The 21,189-nt window shown below is 34.5% G+C and overlaps 1 protein-coding gene across 1 annotated transcript in view; it reads right to left on the bottom strand.

Moving 5' to 3' along the window:
• Positions 1-21,189, bottom strand: part of DGKB (diacylglycerol kinase, beta 90kDa) — a 333,219-nt gene that overhangs the window by 137,610 nt on the left and 174,420 nt on the right. The window contains exon 21 of the mRNA XM_009894935.1: positions 7,076-7,140. Within this exon, the coding sequence (XP_009893237.1) occupies positions 7,076-7,140 (65 nt within the window). The remainder of the gene's footprint in view (positions 1-7,075; positions 7,141-21,189) is intronic.

Here is a 21,189-nt window from a genome sequence, read left to right as displayed (position 1 = left end):
GGCAAGTAAAAGCACATACTGTATATCATGGCAGTCTATGCTGTACTAAAAGAGTATTTGGGCTCTCCCCATTATCTATGGGTACTGTAGTATATGCCTGGATAACAACATTCTCTAAAAGTAGGGGCTTAATTACGGGAATTAAAGGATTAAAAAAAAAGCCCCATAAAGCACCCACAGTTCAGAGTAAAGGTTTTCATGTTGTGATTAAATTTTAATTTCTTTGTACTAAAGAATAATGTGTTTATGTATATTAAATAGGAAGTGTAAAATTTATTCCTTAACAATTCATTTCATTGCTTTTAATGGCTTGGATATTGTCAATAATATTATATGTAAGTGCGCTGTGGCCACTTAGCAACCTTGACTGTATTTTGAAAGAAGGTTTTGTTGGTTTTGCGATATATATTAGAAATGGCTGCTGCTTAACTGTTTATAAAGCCCAGCATCTGTTGTAAACATGAAACATATCCACATGCAACTTATGTAAAGATTTGCCATTTACTTGAGAGATTTGAAGATTAGTTGATCCAAAATGAAGTTTGAAAATCAGCTGCAAATTTACATTGTTAGTATTCACTAGTTCTGATCATAAATACTCCTCCAAAAAAAGTAAGTAATATTTAACAAAAATCAATTGTATTAATAAGCATTTCATTTTGTGTGTGCTCACCAAAATCAGGGAAAATAACTTAATTAATTGGTATAGAAATACTTCACCATACTTTATCAGCAAGCAATAAATCGCAAGCTGTAGTTTAGTAGTTTTGTTACAGTTTCTCGTATCTGTTATAGATTCCCTTCACATGTGAATTTAATACAAATGATAGTCAGAAACCTTTTTCTATCATTGTGTCATTAATTGTTATTTCAAATGGTGTGACTAAACAGCGGAAGAGACCAAGATTTAATTCCTATATAGTTACGTTTACCTTTAATGTATTGTAATAAAAGGTAGTAGTTTTAATTAAATAGAGAATGTGTAGAACATCCAATAGACACTTCAATCCATAGAAAAGGTTCAATGACCTACTCTTCTTAATGAAACATCACCTGCAATAAATTCCTTTACCAGCCTGGCATCTATTGAAGAAAATTAGATTTTACTGACCTTAGCCTATAGCATATGGATAGACCTGTCATGAATCAACAGTTTGTTACTTGCACAATGTATGCTGGGCGAATCCCTCTATATGGTTGTGCACCATGTTAAACAATACTTTCTCCTAGACAGTGCAATGATTTTCACCCTTTAACATGGCTATACATTTTACTTGACAGCTTCTAAAGCAACTGTTTCTTTAACAGCTGGGTATCATTAATTATCTTTAAATCACATAACTTTCTGTAAAGGAAAAAACATTCCCATACCTTGTCAATATTAATAGTATGTATTTCAGTTACCTGGGTTTTTTCAGAAGTGCAGCATGGCAGGTGTTTCACAACCCCCTCCAAAGGAAGTGCCCAATGAACACATAGCCCTTACCATTCTAACAATACAAAATCTGACCCCTTTTCAGTCCTGCAGTGGTGAATTTGACAGCTGAGGGCCCTAAGAATACAAACAAATTCACGGCTCCGCTTAGGGTCTGATACAGTGCACTGCTTTCAGATGTACTTTGAAATCACAGGGGATGCTCAGGACTTAGGGGCGACTGCTTAAAATATATTTGATACAGCATCCAGCCTCTAGTCCTCATGACTCTGAACTTAAGGTTCCCCAACCACACCAGCCTCCCAGATAGACACTACAGAACAGTGTTTAAGAGAGTAAGGAGCCTCTCAAGCAGAGGGCCTTAACCTATTAGCACTTTCTAGAGAAATGATGAAAATATGAAATCCTGTATCAGAGAGAGATGCAGATCCTGCAGATTCAGGCTGCTGTCATTTTCCTCTGTGGACGGCAGACATAGGTAGGCTGAATCAGCATTATACCCCAACTTTTTTCTTTTGTCCCAGCTCAGGAAACTCAAGCACACATTATACACTTCAGGCATTTTTTTTCTCAAGATGAACTACTACACGTTTGAAGTCTGACAAAAGAATGTGCTGATTTTTTTTATTATTATTTCTGCCAACAAACGTTACAACCAAGAGCTAGGCAGAGTAGGTTGTTTAACTATAAGCCATCTCTTGCTTATGTGAAAATATTTCACACTCTGTCATAAATATTTTTGCCTTGCATTGCTTCTTCTGAGGACTACAGTTGCAGTAATATTGCCTGAATTCAGAGATACTGTTCCCTGGAGTCTTAACCTTTTATGAAAAGCAACCTGTGGGTTCAATGGGACAGGTAACAGATGTCTGCAATCTGGTCTCTCTGTGGGGCCAGTGTCATCTTTTTAAGTGTTTTCAGCTCGGTCACAACCAGGAAGGGAGGAGAGGTTGAAGGAAAGAGACTGAAATGTATGCAATTCAAAGTTAGGAATTTTGTGTTGATGATTAGTATATTCACTGCAAATATGCAGTTGTGATTCAACCCAGGAGACTCCATCACTTAAACTGAAAAACTGGAAGAATAATAAAAATATCAAAATAGTTTTGTTCTATTCAAAATGAAACATTTTGACTTTTCAATTCAAAGCTAAAATAAGTCAACTTTAAATCAAAGGCTAAGCACATCTGAGAGTGGAGCATTTTATTCACCCCATGACAAATGATTTTACGTTTAATCTGAGGTTGCCTTGTGCAAAAAAAAGGAGAAAGTTTACACTGATATTTTTTAATCTCAGTCCCCAAACTGGAACTAGTACTTGCTTTCAACAGCAAGTGATTTGGGGAATCTCCAATATTCAAGTGGAATAACTGTGTTCTGGTTTCTTTTTGCCAGGCTGGATTAGAAATCTTTTATGATAAAACTTTTGGATGCAGTAATAGCGTTTGCATGTCAGGATTTTTTTTTTTTTTTTGAGGTCAGCCAAGTACTATGATAACTATATTGCATAGTGCAGTACTCAAGTTGGGACATGTGGAAGAACTTGGTAAAGATTCATTTACCTGCCATTTCTCCCACCTTTTCTTTCTGTGGCCTTTCCAGATTAAACCAGAGTCACATACCATGTAGGTTAAAACGAAAACATAACTTCCTTCACTCATATTCATTAGAAGACCACTTATTCTCCTGGAGAATACTTGTACAAAGTAAACCAGAACTTTCTATTACTTAAAAATTTCCTTAGAGATTAAGTCCATAGGTATCGGCACAAAATAAAAGCCTAATTAAGCAAGTTGAGAGGGAATCTCAAAAGTACATGGTCAGGAACATGATGCAAATTGAGTTTTTAGGAATAGGAACTTTTTCTGCTTTAGGATTTCTTCAGAAACGATGAAAATAGATTGATGTTTGAAAACCTCAAAGATGATGTACTTAAGACTGTAAATGCAATTTATAAATCCTACTTTAGTTTATTGAGACAAAGAAATATCTTTTATGCTACTGGGTGCCACAGAATCATATTAGTATGCCCAATTTAACAGAATATTATTTTAGAATAGTTAATATCAACTTGAATTATATTTTTCTTGAATGTATTCTTTGTTTCCCTGTGTATATTCCAGTCACATAACTCATACATCTGTTATTCCCAGCATCAAGTCTATGATGTTTACACAGATCTCCCTGCAGGGCATTTTGGCCTAACTGAATCGTTATTTCAACAGTATGTCCTAGTTTAATGATACTGTTACTTGAAATGCTGTCTTTTGCAAGTTTTCTCCCCCCTGGGGTTAACTCAGCCCTTCCACACTGAAATCAGAATATCTGACCCTACTCTTAAGCAGTAGATGCTGGGAAGTGAACTCTGCTTTCTCGAGCACAGGGTTCTCAGCACTTCAGACCTGTAGAGCGGGTAGTGACAGCTGAGTCTCTGGGTTTTATGAACACATTTAAATCTTAATGCAATGTCAGTACTGGTTTCTGATAATGTGTGCTAATGATGATAAGATACGATTACTTAAAATGGCATATTAGGATTCATTCTTTTGACAGAGGTGGGGATGCTACTGATGCTACTGTGTTCTCACTTCCATTCTTTTCTATTTGACCATCATCAGAAGAAAAATTCTTCTCCTGTGGATCCATTTTTAGGAACAAGTAATGAATATTTTAAAATCTCTGTTAGACATTTATGCTGAGCCTTATTTGGAAAACAATATGGAGCCATTCCATATTGCAGCTTACAAGTATAACATTTTCAAGTGATTAAGGCATGTATTAAGCGTTTTTCAGTGAGATTTAAGCTTCTGAACGCGGAAGACCCTTTTGATAAAGGGGCTTGTTTTCAATTTAATAAGAATCTGGAAAAAGAGGTGCTTCATTGAAAAGAAATGTCACAAGGTAGCTGCTAAGTGATTTGAAGACTTAAGAAAAAACAGATAATGTGAATTTTTAATTCATGAGTATTTACACATACTTAATCTTAGATTTTCCAAAGACCTAAACATCTAACTGTCCCACACCTTTATTTCTTTCTTACTAAGCCTTTGTGTCCAAGTTTCAAAATATGCCATAGTTCCTAATAAATAGTCACCTACTTCCAAAACATTCTACAATATTGGCTCATAGTCATTAAAAAGTCCTTCTAAGCCTTGTGATATGCCCTCATCTTCATTTTGAGAAGGTAAACAAGTGCAGAAAGATTCTGCTTTCACCCACAAGTACAAGGTGTCAGGAGTTTCCTTATTGGTACGCTCTATTTACACCTGAAACTTGGGATCAGAGTGTCAAGGAATGTTCTTAGGTATCTCAGGATCATTACCAGGATTTAAAGCAAAAGATTCTCCAACCCCAAACTTAACCTAACCTATTTCAGTGATGCAAATACACCACCCTTGGGTTTCAAAAGACTTCTGCACACAGTATAAACTTAAAGTTTCCCTTCAGTGAGGTAACTTTTTACACGTTCATTTGCAGAATAGAATCTCAGCGCAAGGACCTGCTTTACAAAACTGAATGATAGCTGTGGGAGCTCAAAACCTTGGAAAATCGCGCAAGAGAAAACTAACATAAAACCACAAAAGAATTACTTTTTTAAATCACGAGAGATATCCACATGTGACAATGTAGGATTTTCAAATGAGTAAGTGTTATTAACTATGGAACCCACTATGAATCGGACTTGAGCTGGACTTGCTGATCCTAAATCATTTAGATTGCACAGAACACTCCACACTCTAGGGAATTAAGTCTTGTGGTTTAGCAGACATCTAAATAAGGGTTTTATTTTCACACACTGCAGGAAAAGGCTGCTGCAACATATTATGGAGTGTTGTCACATGCAAATAACTGCTAGTGGAACAAACTATTTGTGAGCTAACATAATTTGGAAAATTCTATTCAACAAAAATAGAAATCCACATTTTTTTTCTCAGTACACAAAAGAAACATTTTAAAACATCAGTCTCTATTACAATACTTTGCTCAAGTCTTTACATTTTTTTTAGAAATGCATAATATTTCTGAATAGTCTTTCAATACCCAGAGAATCATTGCTTTTTTCAAGTTCTTTCAATATCACAGTACCAAAGCACGTAGGGACTGGAACTATATATTTTTGTAATTAATTTCCTTAAGATAATGTTAGAAACATCAGGTTCCTTAAAATATAGATGAATTTCAAGGTGAGTCTGCTAGCAGATGTTATTAATGGCATATGATTTATTGTGACATGAAATCTGATCTGAAACTCATGTTATTAGCTGAGCTTTTTATAAATTATAATTGCCAACTGCTGAAAATATGCAGAAAGACCACTGATAAACTAGCTTCATCTTCAGGGTCTAGAATATCTGCATTTGCTAACTGTCCAATATCTCTAGTCCTGCTGAATGAGTATAATACATTGGGATGTGCAGATCAGGCTTAAGTTCAGATCTTTTTATAGTATAATTCTTTCAGAATGAGAAGAATTGGAGGTAGGAAGAGGAGGTCATACAAAAGAAACGTTTACTGTGGAAATTAAAAAATCCCCAAACACTCCGGTTCATAGTATGTCATTCCATAAACGCTAAACAGATTGTACAGTTAAGAAAAAAGCCCCCCTCTCTGACTGTTAAATATAAAATTTATACTTTCAACATGAAAACAGTAAGAAGGTAGATAATATTCAAACATCATTCTGTACAGCTCTAAGATGACAGCACAAACAGCAAATTTTATCATCCTAAGGTCTATGAAGATTTGCATATACACAAGATTTTCCAGGTCACCCCCATGGAAAACTAAAGAAAGTGTATAGGTAAGCAATGACAAAACATTTGTGTCAATAATTATTTCTAGACATTCCCTTTTTATTCCCAATAAGCTCACATCTTACTTTCCTTTCCCCATATGCCTTTAAATTTTAATAAAGTTTCTGAAATGTTTTTACCCATCACAACTTATGTGCTAAATTACGTAAATAAGATGACACAATATAAGCATTGCATTATGAATATTATCTGCTCAACAAAACAGATATTGAAAGAAGGTGAATTGACAGTACATGTTGTAATACATTTTTAATCTCCATAAAAGCTCTGAGATAACATTGCAAATTCAAAAAGCAACACAAGGAACAGATGCAAAGTCTCATTCCTGACTTTTTTACATATCCAAAGCTGTTTAACGATAAAAGCATTTATGTGTAAAATGGCATTCACTTGCCCTTACTAAGAGTATATATGGAAGAGCCCCCTGTCAATGTACCAGTGTGCGTGTGGGAATGAAACATAAGGATCACCATCTGCAGCTGTCTAATAAGTGTTCTTCAGTGCCTAATGGCAAAGTGTCAATTCAGGGATCCTCAGATACCACAATGCATCATCTTGTCCATGCTAGTCTTCAAGTCAAACATTTCACATGTGAGAACAGTTTATTTATAACGCTATTCATTTCAGTTGAAATACCAGATATAAAACAGTTACATTGCAAGCAGTCTGGGAGCATATACTTAATATAAAATGCACCAATTTCCTCTCTTTTATAAGAAGCCGTATTTATATAATTTATATAATGTGCAAAATTTAACCCCTCACAGAACATACCTTAATAACATGGAAAGAATCTCTTCCTATGCAAATATTTTTAGATTCTTACCTACTGTTGAACTTCTCTGGATGTTTTTCTCTCATGATATGGAATCTGTGGGCAATTGAAGCATCCTAACAGGAAAAAGAAAACCATAAATATATCATGACAGGAAAATTGCAAAACAGAATACCACATCTGTAAACAACGTATATAATTTGTAAGGTGTTTTGTGAACCATCTTTTTCAACGAGAGCAATACTGTTATCACTTGGAAAGTTTAAAAGTACACTGTTCCAAGCATGGGATATATCTGAACTTAATTTATTACAGTTGTTACGGTCTCCATTACTCCTTTTTACAAATCAGACATGATAGTTAAATTTACTGAAAGTGTTGTCAACGTCTGTACAGCAAATATCATCCAGATCTGGTGAAGATTTACAAGAAGATCATTCATACAGTTCTTTTTCATCGGAATACTAAAGAAACTCTATGAAATTTATTCCTTTAGTAAAGCTGAGTGATAGATTCAGCAGTGTTATATACATTGATATTTGCATATGGCTTTCTCTAAAATCTGGTAGAAAATGGAAATAAATGCCAGGAGATGCCCCATTTGCTATATGTCAGGGTGTGAAATCTTGTGGGGGGTAAATGGATTTTTAATATTAAAAAAAAAAGATGTGATAATTAACTTAAGTATATTTTATCAAAATATTGTAATAAGACATTAAATAATATGTATGTGAAATGAAATAGTTGTATCAAATACTTATATGTGCATAACATTTTAAAAAGAATCAAACCATTGTGGTAGTGGGAATTGCTGAAAAAAGAATATGACCTGGAACTGATGTGCTAGAATCAGTTTTCACACTATTTTTATATCTTCTTTGCAGGTATGAAAATAATGTTTTCCTCATTCCAGATCATGTAATATTTATTGCACATATTAATCATTAAAAATTTACAAAATGGGAACTAAGAAAGTAAAAAGTTTTTTCATCTTTTAACGTATGTATTAAATGAGGTGTGAGAGCATGAAATCTACCAACTTTTCAGTCTTGCAGGAGATAGTAAACACAGAGAAATCCATTTTGATCATGTTTTTATAATTATTATCCTAAAACGCTTCATACGTAAGAATATAAATGAGAGTTCAGTTAGTAAGAAATTTAAATTAATTCCAGTTTCCATGTAAATTGTGTTTGACAAAACTTATGAATAAAACTAACACTGCAATCAACTAACATGTATAAGAAAAAAATACACTATTTACCATGGAAATATATTGAGCATTATGGAAATATAAAAACTGAGAATTTGAGAGAAGTGTCAAATTCAGTATGAAGTCTATATCTAGCAACATTTTAAATTATTTTCAAACAATTAGAATTAGCATTTGGGAGAAAAAACAAAATGAAATACTTTGCTTAAATTTTATATTATTGCTGATGCCAAATATGATTAAAATATTTGGATTAAAATAATTTTGATTTAACCTAATCAATGTTAATATAAATTTCACAAAAGCAAACAAGTATTTATTGTAGATATATATGTATCCAATAACATCAAACATGGTTGCAACACTTTATGACTAAAATAGCTTTTTATTTATTAGTATCTTAAATAGGACATGTGCCAGAGAACAGACTGGTCCAAACTTCAGGTTTGGTGTACTAATTCAAGGCTACTTTGACAAAATAAATGTATGAACTTTAATATCATGTCAAAGATAAAATTGTTCAGATAGATTGATAACATTCAAATAAACTTTTAAATTATGAATGAAAAAGCAATAAATAAGTCCCAAGATTTTACACACACTCTACCTACATAATTCTGTTGCATAGTACAGAATTTTTAGGAAAAACTTGTGAACACTGATTAACTAAAATCAGTTAGTGGCATCACTAATTGTACTGACTCCATTGAAATACTCACTTTATTTATGATCTTATGTAGTTTCTAAAAATGCATATAGTTTGTTGCTTTATGTACATTACAACATTATTTATTTATTTTCCTGTTATCTTTAAGAATTGAATTGTCATTTAACATTTGACTGTTCTACAAAAACATGACAGCAAAATTCCCTAGTGAATGAACTGCTTTTAGCCATAAAATGCCCTACTGTTCCGTCCTGTCATCCAAACTGTCACCTGAAACTTTCAGTGCTATATTCTCAAACTGCACTCATCATTACTTTAAATTTATTTTTATGTGCAATGCAATTTTATAAGGCAAATATCCACAAGTATCCAGGTGATCCCACAGTTCTTGGAGATGGATGAAATAAAGCTGACAGTAAACCCCGAGACATCACACTTCTAAACAAATCCTGCCAGCTGAACTAAAATAATAACTCTGTTAACTTTAGAAAGATCTCTCATTCATACTTTATCCCAACATTAGAAAAATATGTTTGTCAGCCAGTTCTGTATGAAAAAGAAATAAAAAGACTACTGTTGTGGTTAACTATTAATTTTCTACACACTGGAGCAAAAGATAAAGACAGACCCAAGACAAAACGAATAAAGGGGTAGTAGCATATTTGACAGAAACTAGGAAACACTAATCAAGGACTAACTGTCTAATGAATGAAATGAAAAGGCTAATGTGCTTACTCATGCATAACAAATGCAAGGCACAAACAAGCTAGGGATCAATGCCCACTGCAGATGGCAAACAGGCAGTTGTTTCCATGCAAGGTTGATTTGATCAAAATTTTCCCCTGCCCGAACATTTTCTGATTCCAAAATGGATCAACCAACTTAATGAGCTGAGAGGTGAAAAAAGTAATACACAAAGCTAATTTTGACAGGCACAACGTAAGACAGGAACATGCCAGACCAATTCCATACAAAAATTGTTGAAAAGCTATTTTTATTATTGGAGACTGTAAACCAAAGTAGTAACTACACACAGATAAGCTTGAAAGTGGGGGAGCTGCTAAGGCTTTCTTCAGTTCACACTGCCCAACTGCTCTTTTGAACCCACAACTGAGTCCAACATACAGAGTCCTTAGATTCGCTAGCACAGGGACCTCTTCCCAACCATAACTCCACGCTCTAGGAAAATCTGAAACTAGCCCATGCTGGTTGCGTGTTAGCAAAATAATCCTTTGCTTTAGGGGAAAAAACGAAGAGAGGAAAAAAAGAAAAACTACACTGAATTTTCCGGTTTTCAAATGCCTATCATCTTCTATTTGTTAAGATAGTAGCACACATTACAGTATAAATAAATGAAAAATAACCTGAAGAATTAAAAGTAAGAGGAACTTGACAGTCGGTAGGAATGCAAGTTCTGTCTCCTAAGAGTTGCAGGAATTACCAGATGCCATCCCTGAATCCTGAGGAACAACCATTAAAACTTTTGTATTTCTGGATGAGGAGAGCAGAGCATCCTTCATTGCGAGCTATTTTGGCTACATTTGAAATAGGATTCATTTCAGCTGACTTCAATCAGCCATTTCAAAAAAGGCATCCAGCCTAACCTGATTAGAGCAAACAACTGTTGTTGGACCAATGGAGAATGAATTTCTTTTTTGTGTCACAAACTATATTAAAATCACCTAATTAACTAGACTGGGAAATAGAACAATATCCACATACGTGGTAAGTTGAATATTGTTTGCATATTGTCACTTTAATATGCTGACCTTTCCTGGTACCTGATATTATGCATGACCAGTAAAATATGAGAAATTATTTTTGTATTTGGTAATAAAACTGCTGTAAAAAAGAAAACCCAGGAGTCAGTAAAGCAAACTTGCATGCTTCATGATATTACCTAGCAAGGTAACAAGGTAGCAGTTTTTTTTAGAAAGGTCATTTGACAGTCAGATACTGGTCTATAATTAATATCACCTGTGGGCATTATTTATTAAATTTTATTAATAAATCGATATGTATGCTAGCCTGAAATATAATTTTCCAGTAGTACTATACCTGAATCTAAATATTTTCTATTTTCAAAAGTAACACACCTTAAGTGCACACAAACATGGCTAAAAATTGCAAGAGCTTTATTATTAATAATAATCTGAGGAGATACAATGCTATCAGGCCTGTTGCAAGGTGAAAGGAGGAGGCAGGTCTCACGGGATCAGTGTAATATGAAACTAGCACATTTCACTATGCCCATGCTTCAGTCACAAATCTCATTTTATACTTGAAGCATTGCAATGTTTGTCACCAAAGCGTCCAAGAATGGAGATTTTTTTTTCAGCAACACTTTTGCATCAAAATCAATGCTGGTGCACAAAGTAATGCTGAATACAGAGCATTTAAAAACAGAGCTAAGTAACTAATTAGACAATTTTGTCTTTCTAAGAATATTACAAGAATATTTGAGTTGTATGCTACTATTCCAAAATACTTCACTTCTTTTTTAAGATATACAATATTTTTACGGTCATTGACATGTCATATGCAATATACGACAATAGCTTAGATGATGACAATTTCTCTGAACTTTCATTTCAGAGTATCACCAATCTAATCTGAAAAAGCTAACACACCCTGTTCTCTTTTGTATGCCTCTCTAGATGGTTTCTGCTCACTGTTTTGAAAGTAGATATGAAGGAATGGGTGTCTGAAGAACAGAAGATGCAGCTTATCCAAGTTTAAATTCTACAAAATTGTAAACAGACTCTTGAAAAATGTACCTCTATATCTCCCAAATATTCAACCTGGACATATGTGCCATGAACATGCAGACATACACACATATTTACACCCTTAATTTGAACCTGTTCAGTGTCTGAAGTAGCTGGACTATCCTTCTTATATCTCAGTCAGGTTTGTTTCAAATCCTGACAGTGAAGATAAGATAGAGAACAGACAGAGCATATCTGAATCTACTCCTAGGAAATGGAAAAAATATTTTAATTGAACTAGGGCATTTCTCAAAGTGACCTGCCAAGAAGAAAAGAAGCTTAAGTTGCTACACCTCTTTAATACCTTATGATTGACTTACACACATATATATTCATCTTTTTAATGGGTATTAGCATTACCGGAAAGCAATCTGAAGCAGTCTTTTCAAAGGAGTAACCTTATACATTGTGAATAACCTTATAGAAAGATTAATGCGTTTAATATATGTCTATCTATAAGCTTGCTGTGATTAAAATTTCCATTAAATAATAATTTTTATGCTGGTGAACAAACAAATGACCGATGTGCATCTTCTTTGGATATAAATGGTCTGATTATTTTTTTCTAAGATGCTTCTTTAATTAAGGCTTAATGGATCCACAAGGCTAGGAAGCTTAAGGGATAATTCAGCAACCTGTAATCTTTGGATCAGAATGCAAATCTAACCTGAACAACCAGTTAGCTCACATCAGTTATTAGTGTGGAATAGTACAGATGTACAAAAAATATCATTGAAAATAGATTAAGAAAAGTTCGTTGTAGTGGCTTAAGACTAAAAATTATTTTCTAGGTAAACAAACATCCTTATGATTATGCATTCCACTTTCTGCGCATACACACAAAAAGCAAAAAACCTAGATACATTCTTTGTTTTTAATATTTCCCAGCCCATAATAATCAACAGTCTCAGATAAGCAATAATATGGCTAGTACTGAACAATTCAGTGATCCAAATCTAGAAAAAGGTAGTCAAGTAACTTCAGCTTCTGCCTTGTTTGAATCCAGTTGCCATTTCATATTTGACCCCCAGGTATGTTTGATTAAATTACACACATTAACCTCAGAGACAATGTTAGATATCTTCCAAAACAATTTCATTAATACCTTCATTTTTGGTGAAACACTAGTTACTATAGTCATCTTAGTTTCTAATAATATTCTGAGCCAGTATATCTGAGACAGGTGATAGTTTGAGAAGGTCAGAGCAAGAAGAGATTTCAAGATCTTTTTGATGCAGCTTCACTAAAGCAGAAGAATAATTCACTTAAGAAAAATCTAAGAAAAAAATTTCTGACAAACTTGTGTTCCTGGTTTTCTGAGAAAAACACACACACTGTCAAGATAATGCTATTCATTTTGACAGTGAAATTTTTAACAGCCAGCCCTCTGATGGTCATGTTTAAATACATTTCAACTGTATATGTATTACTAATTCAAGTGACCGTTCATAATTTAAATATTCATTTAAATAGGTAATACCTCTAAACCCAGGATGAAACATCAGTAACCACAGTATTTATAAATGACAGGCAAAAGACGAGCGGACGGTATACCTGGAAACTGTAACAAAATATTTGGAACGGGCCTTCAATAGTAAGCATATTCCCTCTCCCTTTTCATTTAAAGTCAGGTCTCTGATGAGTTTCTGACACTACATATACATAATTTGGTACTAGAAATGTTTCACACAGACACAAAGTAGAATCCATTTTGCAGGAAAAGATGTGTTTGTGAAAATAAAACCAACCAACCCCTATGTTCTTCCTACTGAAAACTCTATAACATACAACTAGTGGACATGTACGCAAATTGACTGATCAGAATTTATGATTGTCCAGTTCATATAGGGTGACCACATGTCCCAGCTGTGTAGGTACCAGTCCAGGGACGAATCCTGTAAGTGCAGCCTTTCTGCTAGTATCTCAAGGACTTTCTTTGAGGAGCTATTTTTGTTTTCAGAAACAGACCTTAAACCTCTATGTATCTATATTTTTAAGTCACTAATCAAATTCAAGGACCATCAAAGACGACAGGGAGATAAGGCAGTTAGGTTATTATCAGACTAAACGACTGAAAAAAACTGTGCCTCATGACTCAATACGATGCAGAGGACATGTACCCTGTAAGATGAGCTCTGCTGAGGACATGCTGCGTTACTGAGCACATCTTCCTTTCTTTATATTTGGTCACCCTATATTTACTGTAACTAGAGAAGGGTTCTTCTAGATCTATGCTGAGTGTTTATGTGGTCACTAAAAAGAGAAGAAGAAAAGTAATTGCATGGCAAATAGCCAACATAGCCATATAGAGAGTGTATTAAATATCTTGTATATTAAAAAGTTCTGTGGTAAACCTTTAGTAGCATTTCTGATAACTGCTGATGAAGAACTATGTTGAAATTGTCCCAAATTATTCTGCACAATGAGTTTGAGCACAACACCACGAAGGACATGGCTCGTATTGAAAGTCAATATAAGCAATGCAATACAACACAGTTGGCTGTTACTTTAGCTGTTCTTCAGAAACACACAGCAATGGCTCACAGATATCTTCAGTATAAAGTATAGAAATTGTTTACATTAAAAGCCTGTCTAGCTTGAAATGACTGCCTAGACTTTCATGCCCAGCACATTTGCAGTTCTGAGGACAGAAAAATGAGTAATTGTCCCCAAAAAATCAATTACTAAGCATTTGTTTGTGAAATACTAATTATTGCCATCACATTAAAAACACAACATAAAGAAAAAGGCATATTTGGCATCAGGAATAATTGCTTATATACTGTCTTGAAAAACAGAACTCAACTTATTTATGGTTTTCAAATACTGTCCTAATAAAAAAACCACAACACCCGAACAAAAAAAACCCAAACAAATCCCTTTGGGTATTTTCATTTTGAGCTTTAAGTTGGCATTTGAGTTGGATTCTCAGGGGCTAAATTTAGACCCTTATTCTAGGTGCCTGAACTGGCAGGATGATCTCTCTATCGTCCCAGTGCTCTCAACAGTAAGAACAAAGCTTTTTGGAAAGGTTCTTCCAAAAGGCATGCAGATAAGTTTCTGTTCTGAATCATCATTTGAAAATCTTTTGTTATTAATCATACAAGAAGCTGACCACATCTAGCTTCTTAACTTTATGAAGCTATGCCTGAAATGCAACAGTTCGAGCAGTCCTCTAAAATCTTCACTGGGGTTCAAGCCAAATCTTGTATCACCACCCATTTTATATGCTCATTTGTTTGATAGGGATCAAATAATAAATGTTCACCTGACTTCTCCTTAGCAACTTCCCATAACTTGTTAGTCAAAGTGTTGGCAACAGAGCCTTATAATTTTAATACATATTTATATTATTCATTTGTTTCCATAGCAGATATTTATTTTTATAAGAAGTATGCAAACCACTGAAACATCTCTCATTGATTTACACTCTGAAAGAATATTCTTCTCTTAATTGAAAAAGGTCACTGTTTTCCTCATTCATTATGTTTTCAATTTGAAATTTAAATTTCTGCATTAGAATATTATTTATTACCTTCCCTATTGGGCAAAAAAATATTAATTTATAAAAAACCCTAACATACTCATAAATCAAGGCTAGATGTTATTTAGCTACAGATGTTGTTTCTCTCCATTGATTCATGACAAACTTTTTAAGATCCTCTCCCTCACATCTTTTATATAGACTCTTTGTTTGCTCTTTCTTATAGGCCTAAAAGCAACTTTCTTACCTTTTGCTCAATATCTGCACTTGTTCCTGTGTATCAAAATATTTTCTGAATCCTGCTACTTTATTTTCTTGGCTTTGTCTTCGCCTGTGTTATCCCCAACTAAGCAGACATACAGCTATCAGACACAGGCTTTCTTCATCTCCTCATGAGTTTTCATGTGAAAGTGTTTTTCATTTGTGTCAAGCTTCTTCCTTGGAAAGATTTTAAGATTGCCCTGTTGCCCTTTTCTAATTGCATTATCATTGACATTCTACACCTACAACTTTATGTTGCCAATCTTTCATGCAGTCTTAATCTTACCTACGCCATAAGTAGGTAAGGCCTTCCCTTCCTCCTGAAGCCATAGCGCTCTCAGCGTCCATCATTTGCTGTCCACTGCTGGGGGTGCACAGCTTCCTACTGATATAATTGGCTGAGTATAATCTTTGTGTATTTTATATTGATATTGCTATCAATATTGTTTCTTTAGTGTTATTAATGTTAATTATCTAGTCTTATTCTATTAAACCTTTTTACTTTTCAACCCTTGGGTTTCCTTGTTTTTCCCTATTTCTCTTCCCAGGTGGGGAGGGGTCAGAGAATAATTGAATGACAGTAAATTGTTGTGGGTTCTTCAAACCATAAAAACATGAGTTACTCATTCCAAGCCTACTCCCACCAAAGTGGTTTCTCTGAGCATCTAAAAGGGTATTGCAGAAATAGAATGAAGTTAAAATGGTTCATAAAGGTATTAGACTGAACAGATTAGATCCTAGAAGATCATCTTGATCAGACGCTGGTTTTACTGCTACTTACCGGTACTTGAATTTGTAACTTTAAAGGTGAATACATACTAGTCTTCACACACAGTGAAAGTGGCCAGGCTCCTTCCTGGAGTGCAAAACCCAGTCACATACTACTTGACAATGACCAATATTTCCATGAAAAATAGGGTGTTAATGTTCTCTGAAATGTACCTGCTATCCCCAAAACTTAATAGAACTAGTTCATATAAACAGTGTTTGATATCATTTGCTCTCAAGTTAAATAAAGCCCAGGCTCTGCAGTAATGCCTATCTGAAATACAAACTAGACTGAAAAATGGAACTAGATGTCATTTTACTGAGCATTTAGGGGCTGAAAAAGATATTCTGTACAACTAATAAGATCATGTATTCCAAAAAAGCCATAAAACATTCTATGGCTTATAGAATGAAAAGCCTTTTCTGAACTCAGTATTTGGATATATGGAAAAGTGTTAAAATATGTCTAAATACGAACACGTTTATGGTAAGTGTAGTCAAATTTTACAAAATTGATTCACATATATTTTCACAGAATCACAGAATTTTCAGAGTTGGAAGGGACCTCTAGAGATCACCTAATCCAACTCCCCTGCTAAAGCAGGATTGCCTAGAGCACATTACCCAGGCCTGCATCCAGGCGGGTTTTGAAAATCTCCAGAGAAGGGGACTCCACACCCTCCCTGGGCAGCCTGTGCCAGTGCTCTGTCACCCGAACTGTAAAGAAGTTTTTTCGTGTGTTGGAATGGAACTTCCTATGTTCCAACTTGCACCCATTGCCCCTCGTCCTGTCACTGGGAACCACCGAGAAGACTGTGGCTCCATCCTCCTTCAACCCACCCTTTAGATATTTGTAAGTAGTAATAAGGTCTCCCCTCAGCCTTCTCTTCTCCAGGCTAAAGAGTCCCAGCTCTCTCAGCCTTTCCTCGTAAGGGAGATGCTCCAATCCCTCAGTCATCTTGGTTGCCCTTCGCTGGACTCTCTCCAGCAGTTCCCTGTCCCTCTTGAACTGGGGAGCCCAAAACTGGGCACAGTATTCCAGTTGTGGCCTCACCAGTGCTGAGTAGAGAGGGAGAATGACCTCCCTCGACCTACTGGACACACTCTTCCCTATGCAGCCCAGGATTCCATTGGCCTTTTTGGCAGCAAGGGCACACTGCTGGCTCATGGATAATTTACTACCTACCAGGACCCCCAAATCCTTCTCCTTAGAGCTACTTCCCAGCAGGTCCACCCCTAACCTATACTGGTGCCTCCTGAAACAGATCAAGCTTTTTTCCTCCTGAAACAGATCAAGCTTTCCCTATAGCTGCTTTGAATTAATAATTTAGGTATGTAAAACATTTTACAGAGATGATCTACCCAGCGTACAGCACACAGAGGTTATGCAGTACCTATTTTTGTAGTCTCTGGACATTAAAAGGCTTTGAGGTTAAATACAACTGTTTATTCCTCAGAGAAGTTCTATTATGTGGTATAAAGGGAATAAGTCACAGGTTATTAACAGAATGTTGGTACTTGGAGACAACAAAAAATTGCCTTTTATTGTACTCAACTCACTAATAATTAAGAACTTTAAACATTTTTTAACAAAACTAACACAGAGTTAAAATTGGCTTCAGCTGAAAGGGAAAAAATACTCCGCAACTTTAGAAACTATCAATTGTATATTTCATTATTGTTTTATGCAGTACTACTTCACTACTAAGCAATCTCACAGCACAATAAAAAACTTGGTTCTTGATGTGGTGAGAAACCCTGGAAACTGCACTAAAGCCTTTTATTATGATTTCACACATACATAATTTTGAACTGAGGAAATCAAAATGTCCACATTGCTTTAGAAGTGTTTCACTGATCCTTCAGAGAGGATTAAAGAAATGTCTTAGTTGCCTTTCACATGCCATAGATCCAAGATTGCAGAAGACTGCTGAAAAAGTCAAGAAGTGTATGATGAGTGGAACTAAGAAATTCCTTAAATTTTCTGACAAAAAAATTCCCCCTCCCAAGTGTGCACTTGCATAATGCTTCTTGCTTAACCATCTGGAGAGGCTCAGTGCGTCATGGTTGTTTAGCAACTTAGGACTTTCATGGCAGCTTTGAATATATTATATCAGTATCCTATTCTCAGCCTCAAATTGTTTGGGAGGATTCTATAACTGCATAAAAACTCCTTGCATAAGTCCCATTTACTCAGGATTTCCAACACAGATCAGGTTTTCCAGCAGGCTAAGTTGTTTACACTAAATACTGGGGTACAATTCCCCAAGTTAATTATCTAGTTTACAGAGTTACTCCCCAAACTATCAGCTTAGGGTGCAGAAAGCTGTAGTGCAGAGGCAGGAACAAGCAGTGAGAAAATAAATTCTTTAGTTTCTTTCTTCTCTGAAGCCAGTATCCATGAAAATAATGCTCTAAGTTTGAAATAAGCCATGGAACATGCAGCCACGTATATGCAAGAGAGGTACTATAAGTATGCAGAAATGGCAAGCTGTGCTTATATTTGCATGTATAGTGCATGGTCAAAGTCAGGTCCATAAAATTTCATTGCAAACAACTTGAATGAGACAGTTTCTCTGAACTTCAGGCCAGATAGTTATGTTACAAACATATTCTACAGATGGAGAACCACACTGTTTTTTGATAGCAATAACTCAGTTTGCTTCATGAGCCAGAAGTACTGAATAAATCTTTGGTCTAAATGAAAGCATACTCAAATCACCCTTCAACTTTTCACCTTAAAAACCAACAATGCAGGAGGCTGAAAGCTGCTACTAGATTTTTATAAATTTGCAAATCAAAGAGCACCTGTTTGTAAAGTGCTGCTTTACTCAGCTACTTAAATAGTGTAATCAATACAAAATGACAAGCTAGTATTCCCAAATTTGCTGCACAGTAAGCAGACGCTTGTCTTGCCAATGTTTGTAATAAGTAATCCTTGTAATTATAGCAAAGACAAATGTAGTTAATATTAACTTTTACTCAAGCATAAATATCACATCCATATGACATCAGAAGTGATCTAGGAATAAGAATGTTTTAATAGTTTTAACTACTTTGTATAATACTAGCATTAATAAGGGCAATGTAAATCAGTTAAATCCTACTTTTACTAGTATTTTAGTTTTGCTAATGAACAGTCAAAACCTAAAGCTTAAGCAATTTAAAGATCAGTGCAAACAAAACATTTCCAAACTTTTAGAAAAAATAATTTAATCTTTCTTTTAGTTTCAGCTATGTACATTGTATTCAAAGTCATTTTCTATCCCGATGCATGAAATATACTATTGAGACACTCCTTTAAGGACAACTTGGAACATAACAGACATTTATTTCTGACAAAATGAAAGTTGCCGTTTGAGCTGCCATGATTTCCCAAAGAAATGAATCCATGTCTACATTCCCCAAAGAGGCATTTTATAACGGCCTTCATTTATACATTATCTGTGACAAAAACACTGTTTCTGGAGTAAGAAGCATTTTTTGCCCTTCTTTTTCTTTCAGTAAAAATACTTACAGTGTTCAAAATTACTAAAGTATCATCTACAGCAATTTCACTGTTATTGCACAAATTGTAAATTATGCTTTCTGAATTATGGATGGAATTTTTAAAAGGCTTCCATTTTTATAGTCTTTTGAAAGGACAATGAAATCTATAAAAAACCAAGATTACAATTTCAGCATTTAAAATCTACACAAAGTAATTCAAACAAATGTTATGACATTTAAGATAATGAAACCCTTCATTTATGCCAATGTGTCCTACTTCACATATAAGGAGTCAGAACAGATGTCCAAATACTGTAATGCCAGAAGAAAGTTAGGGCATATCTTGATTAATACTCTCAGAGCAGTCCATGGTGTCTCTTTAAAACTGGCATGCGTTACTTCAAAACATCTATTCAAAATCCATTCTAGGAAACACAGCTAGACAAAGTGTTCCCAAGACAAAAGGAAAACAATAAAGCTCTGTATAACCCTTTTAGCAATGTAAGCTGCATATTATCGACAGACCATTCATTGCAATCAACAAATGATTAATTGCAAATTTGTTGCTAAATTGACCACGAAAAAGACAAGCTTCAGGGTACTGTTAAAGAGGAAAAACTTATGTTAAAAATGATTGGAGACTTTTTGTAGTGAATTAATTCTAATCGATACTCTTGTTGACTACACAGTGGAATAATGACTTCCTTAAATAGTGTATATACCCATTATTGTAGACATTCAAATTAATATTTAAGCTAATGCCTTGCTTTTTTTTTTTTTCTCCTTTTGAAACAGCATTTTTCTAATTTCACCTTTAAATATTACAGTATACTATCAACTGCAACATAAACCAGAATTTTGTAATGTCTAAAATCAATCATCTTCGGAGGCATAATACACAAGTAACAAAAATTTCTAATACAAAAGTAACAATGTTTATGTAGACTATTTGCATGAAGGTCTTTTTTTTTTTAATTACTCTTGGCATGGATGAAATATTAGATGCCTTTAAGCATACCTACCTTACAAACTTCTGACAACTATGCAATTGTTCACTTTTGTGCAAAGGTGTGATTACAGATTTTTCTGACTGTGCCGTTTTCCTCCTATTGCAGATGCAGTCATATAACTAAAAGTTAACTTTTTAATTATATAGATAATTTCATTCCTGTGAGAGTCAAGGTACTACTGCAAAATAGATTATTTTTTTTGGCATGCCAATGTTATTTTGAAAATTACTTTGCTTCTTGATTTGATCAAGAGGTTGGTTCTCAAATTTTCATTTAAGAAAAAAATTCTTATTAATTTACAAACACTACTATTGATAAAGAAATCATTTAATAATTTAAATATATTCACAACTAAAGTCCAACTTACATTTTTGAATGAATGCACTGATGTATATTTTTAACAGTCTCATATTAACGAAAGATTTTTAGAAAGCAGTTTCTTATGAATGTGGTGTAGGCTGAACTACAGAGCAGAACTATTTTTATTCTTTTATATTTTTTCATT

This window comes from Charadrius vociferus, unplaced genomic scaffold, assembly GCF_000708025.1.
Source record: "Charadrius vociferus isolate BGI_N301 unplaced genomic scaffold, ASM70802v2 scaffold181, whole genome shotgun sequence".
Taxonomy (NCBI): Eukaryota; Metazoa; Chordata; class Aves; order Charadriiformes; family Charadriidae; genus Charadrius; species Charadrius vociferus.
Note: the sequence above shows the minus strand (reverse complement) of the source record. Positions and strands in the feature narration are given on the sequence as shown.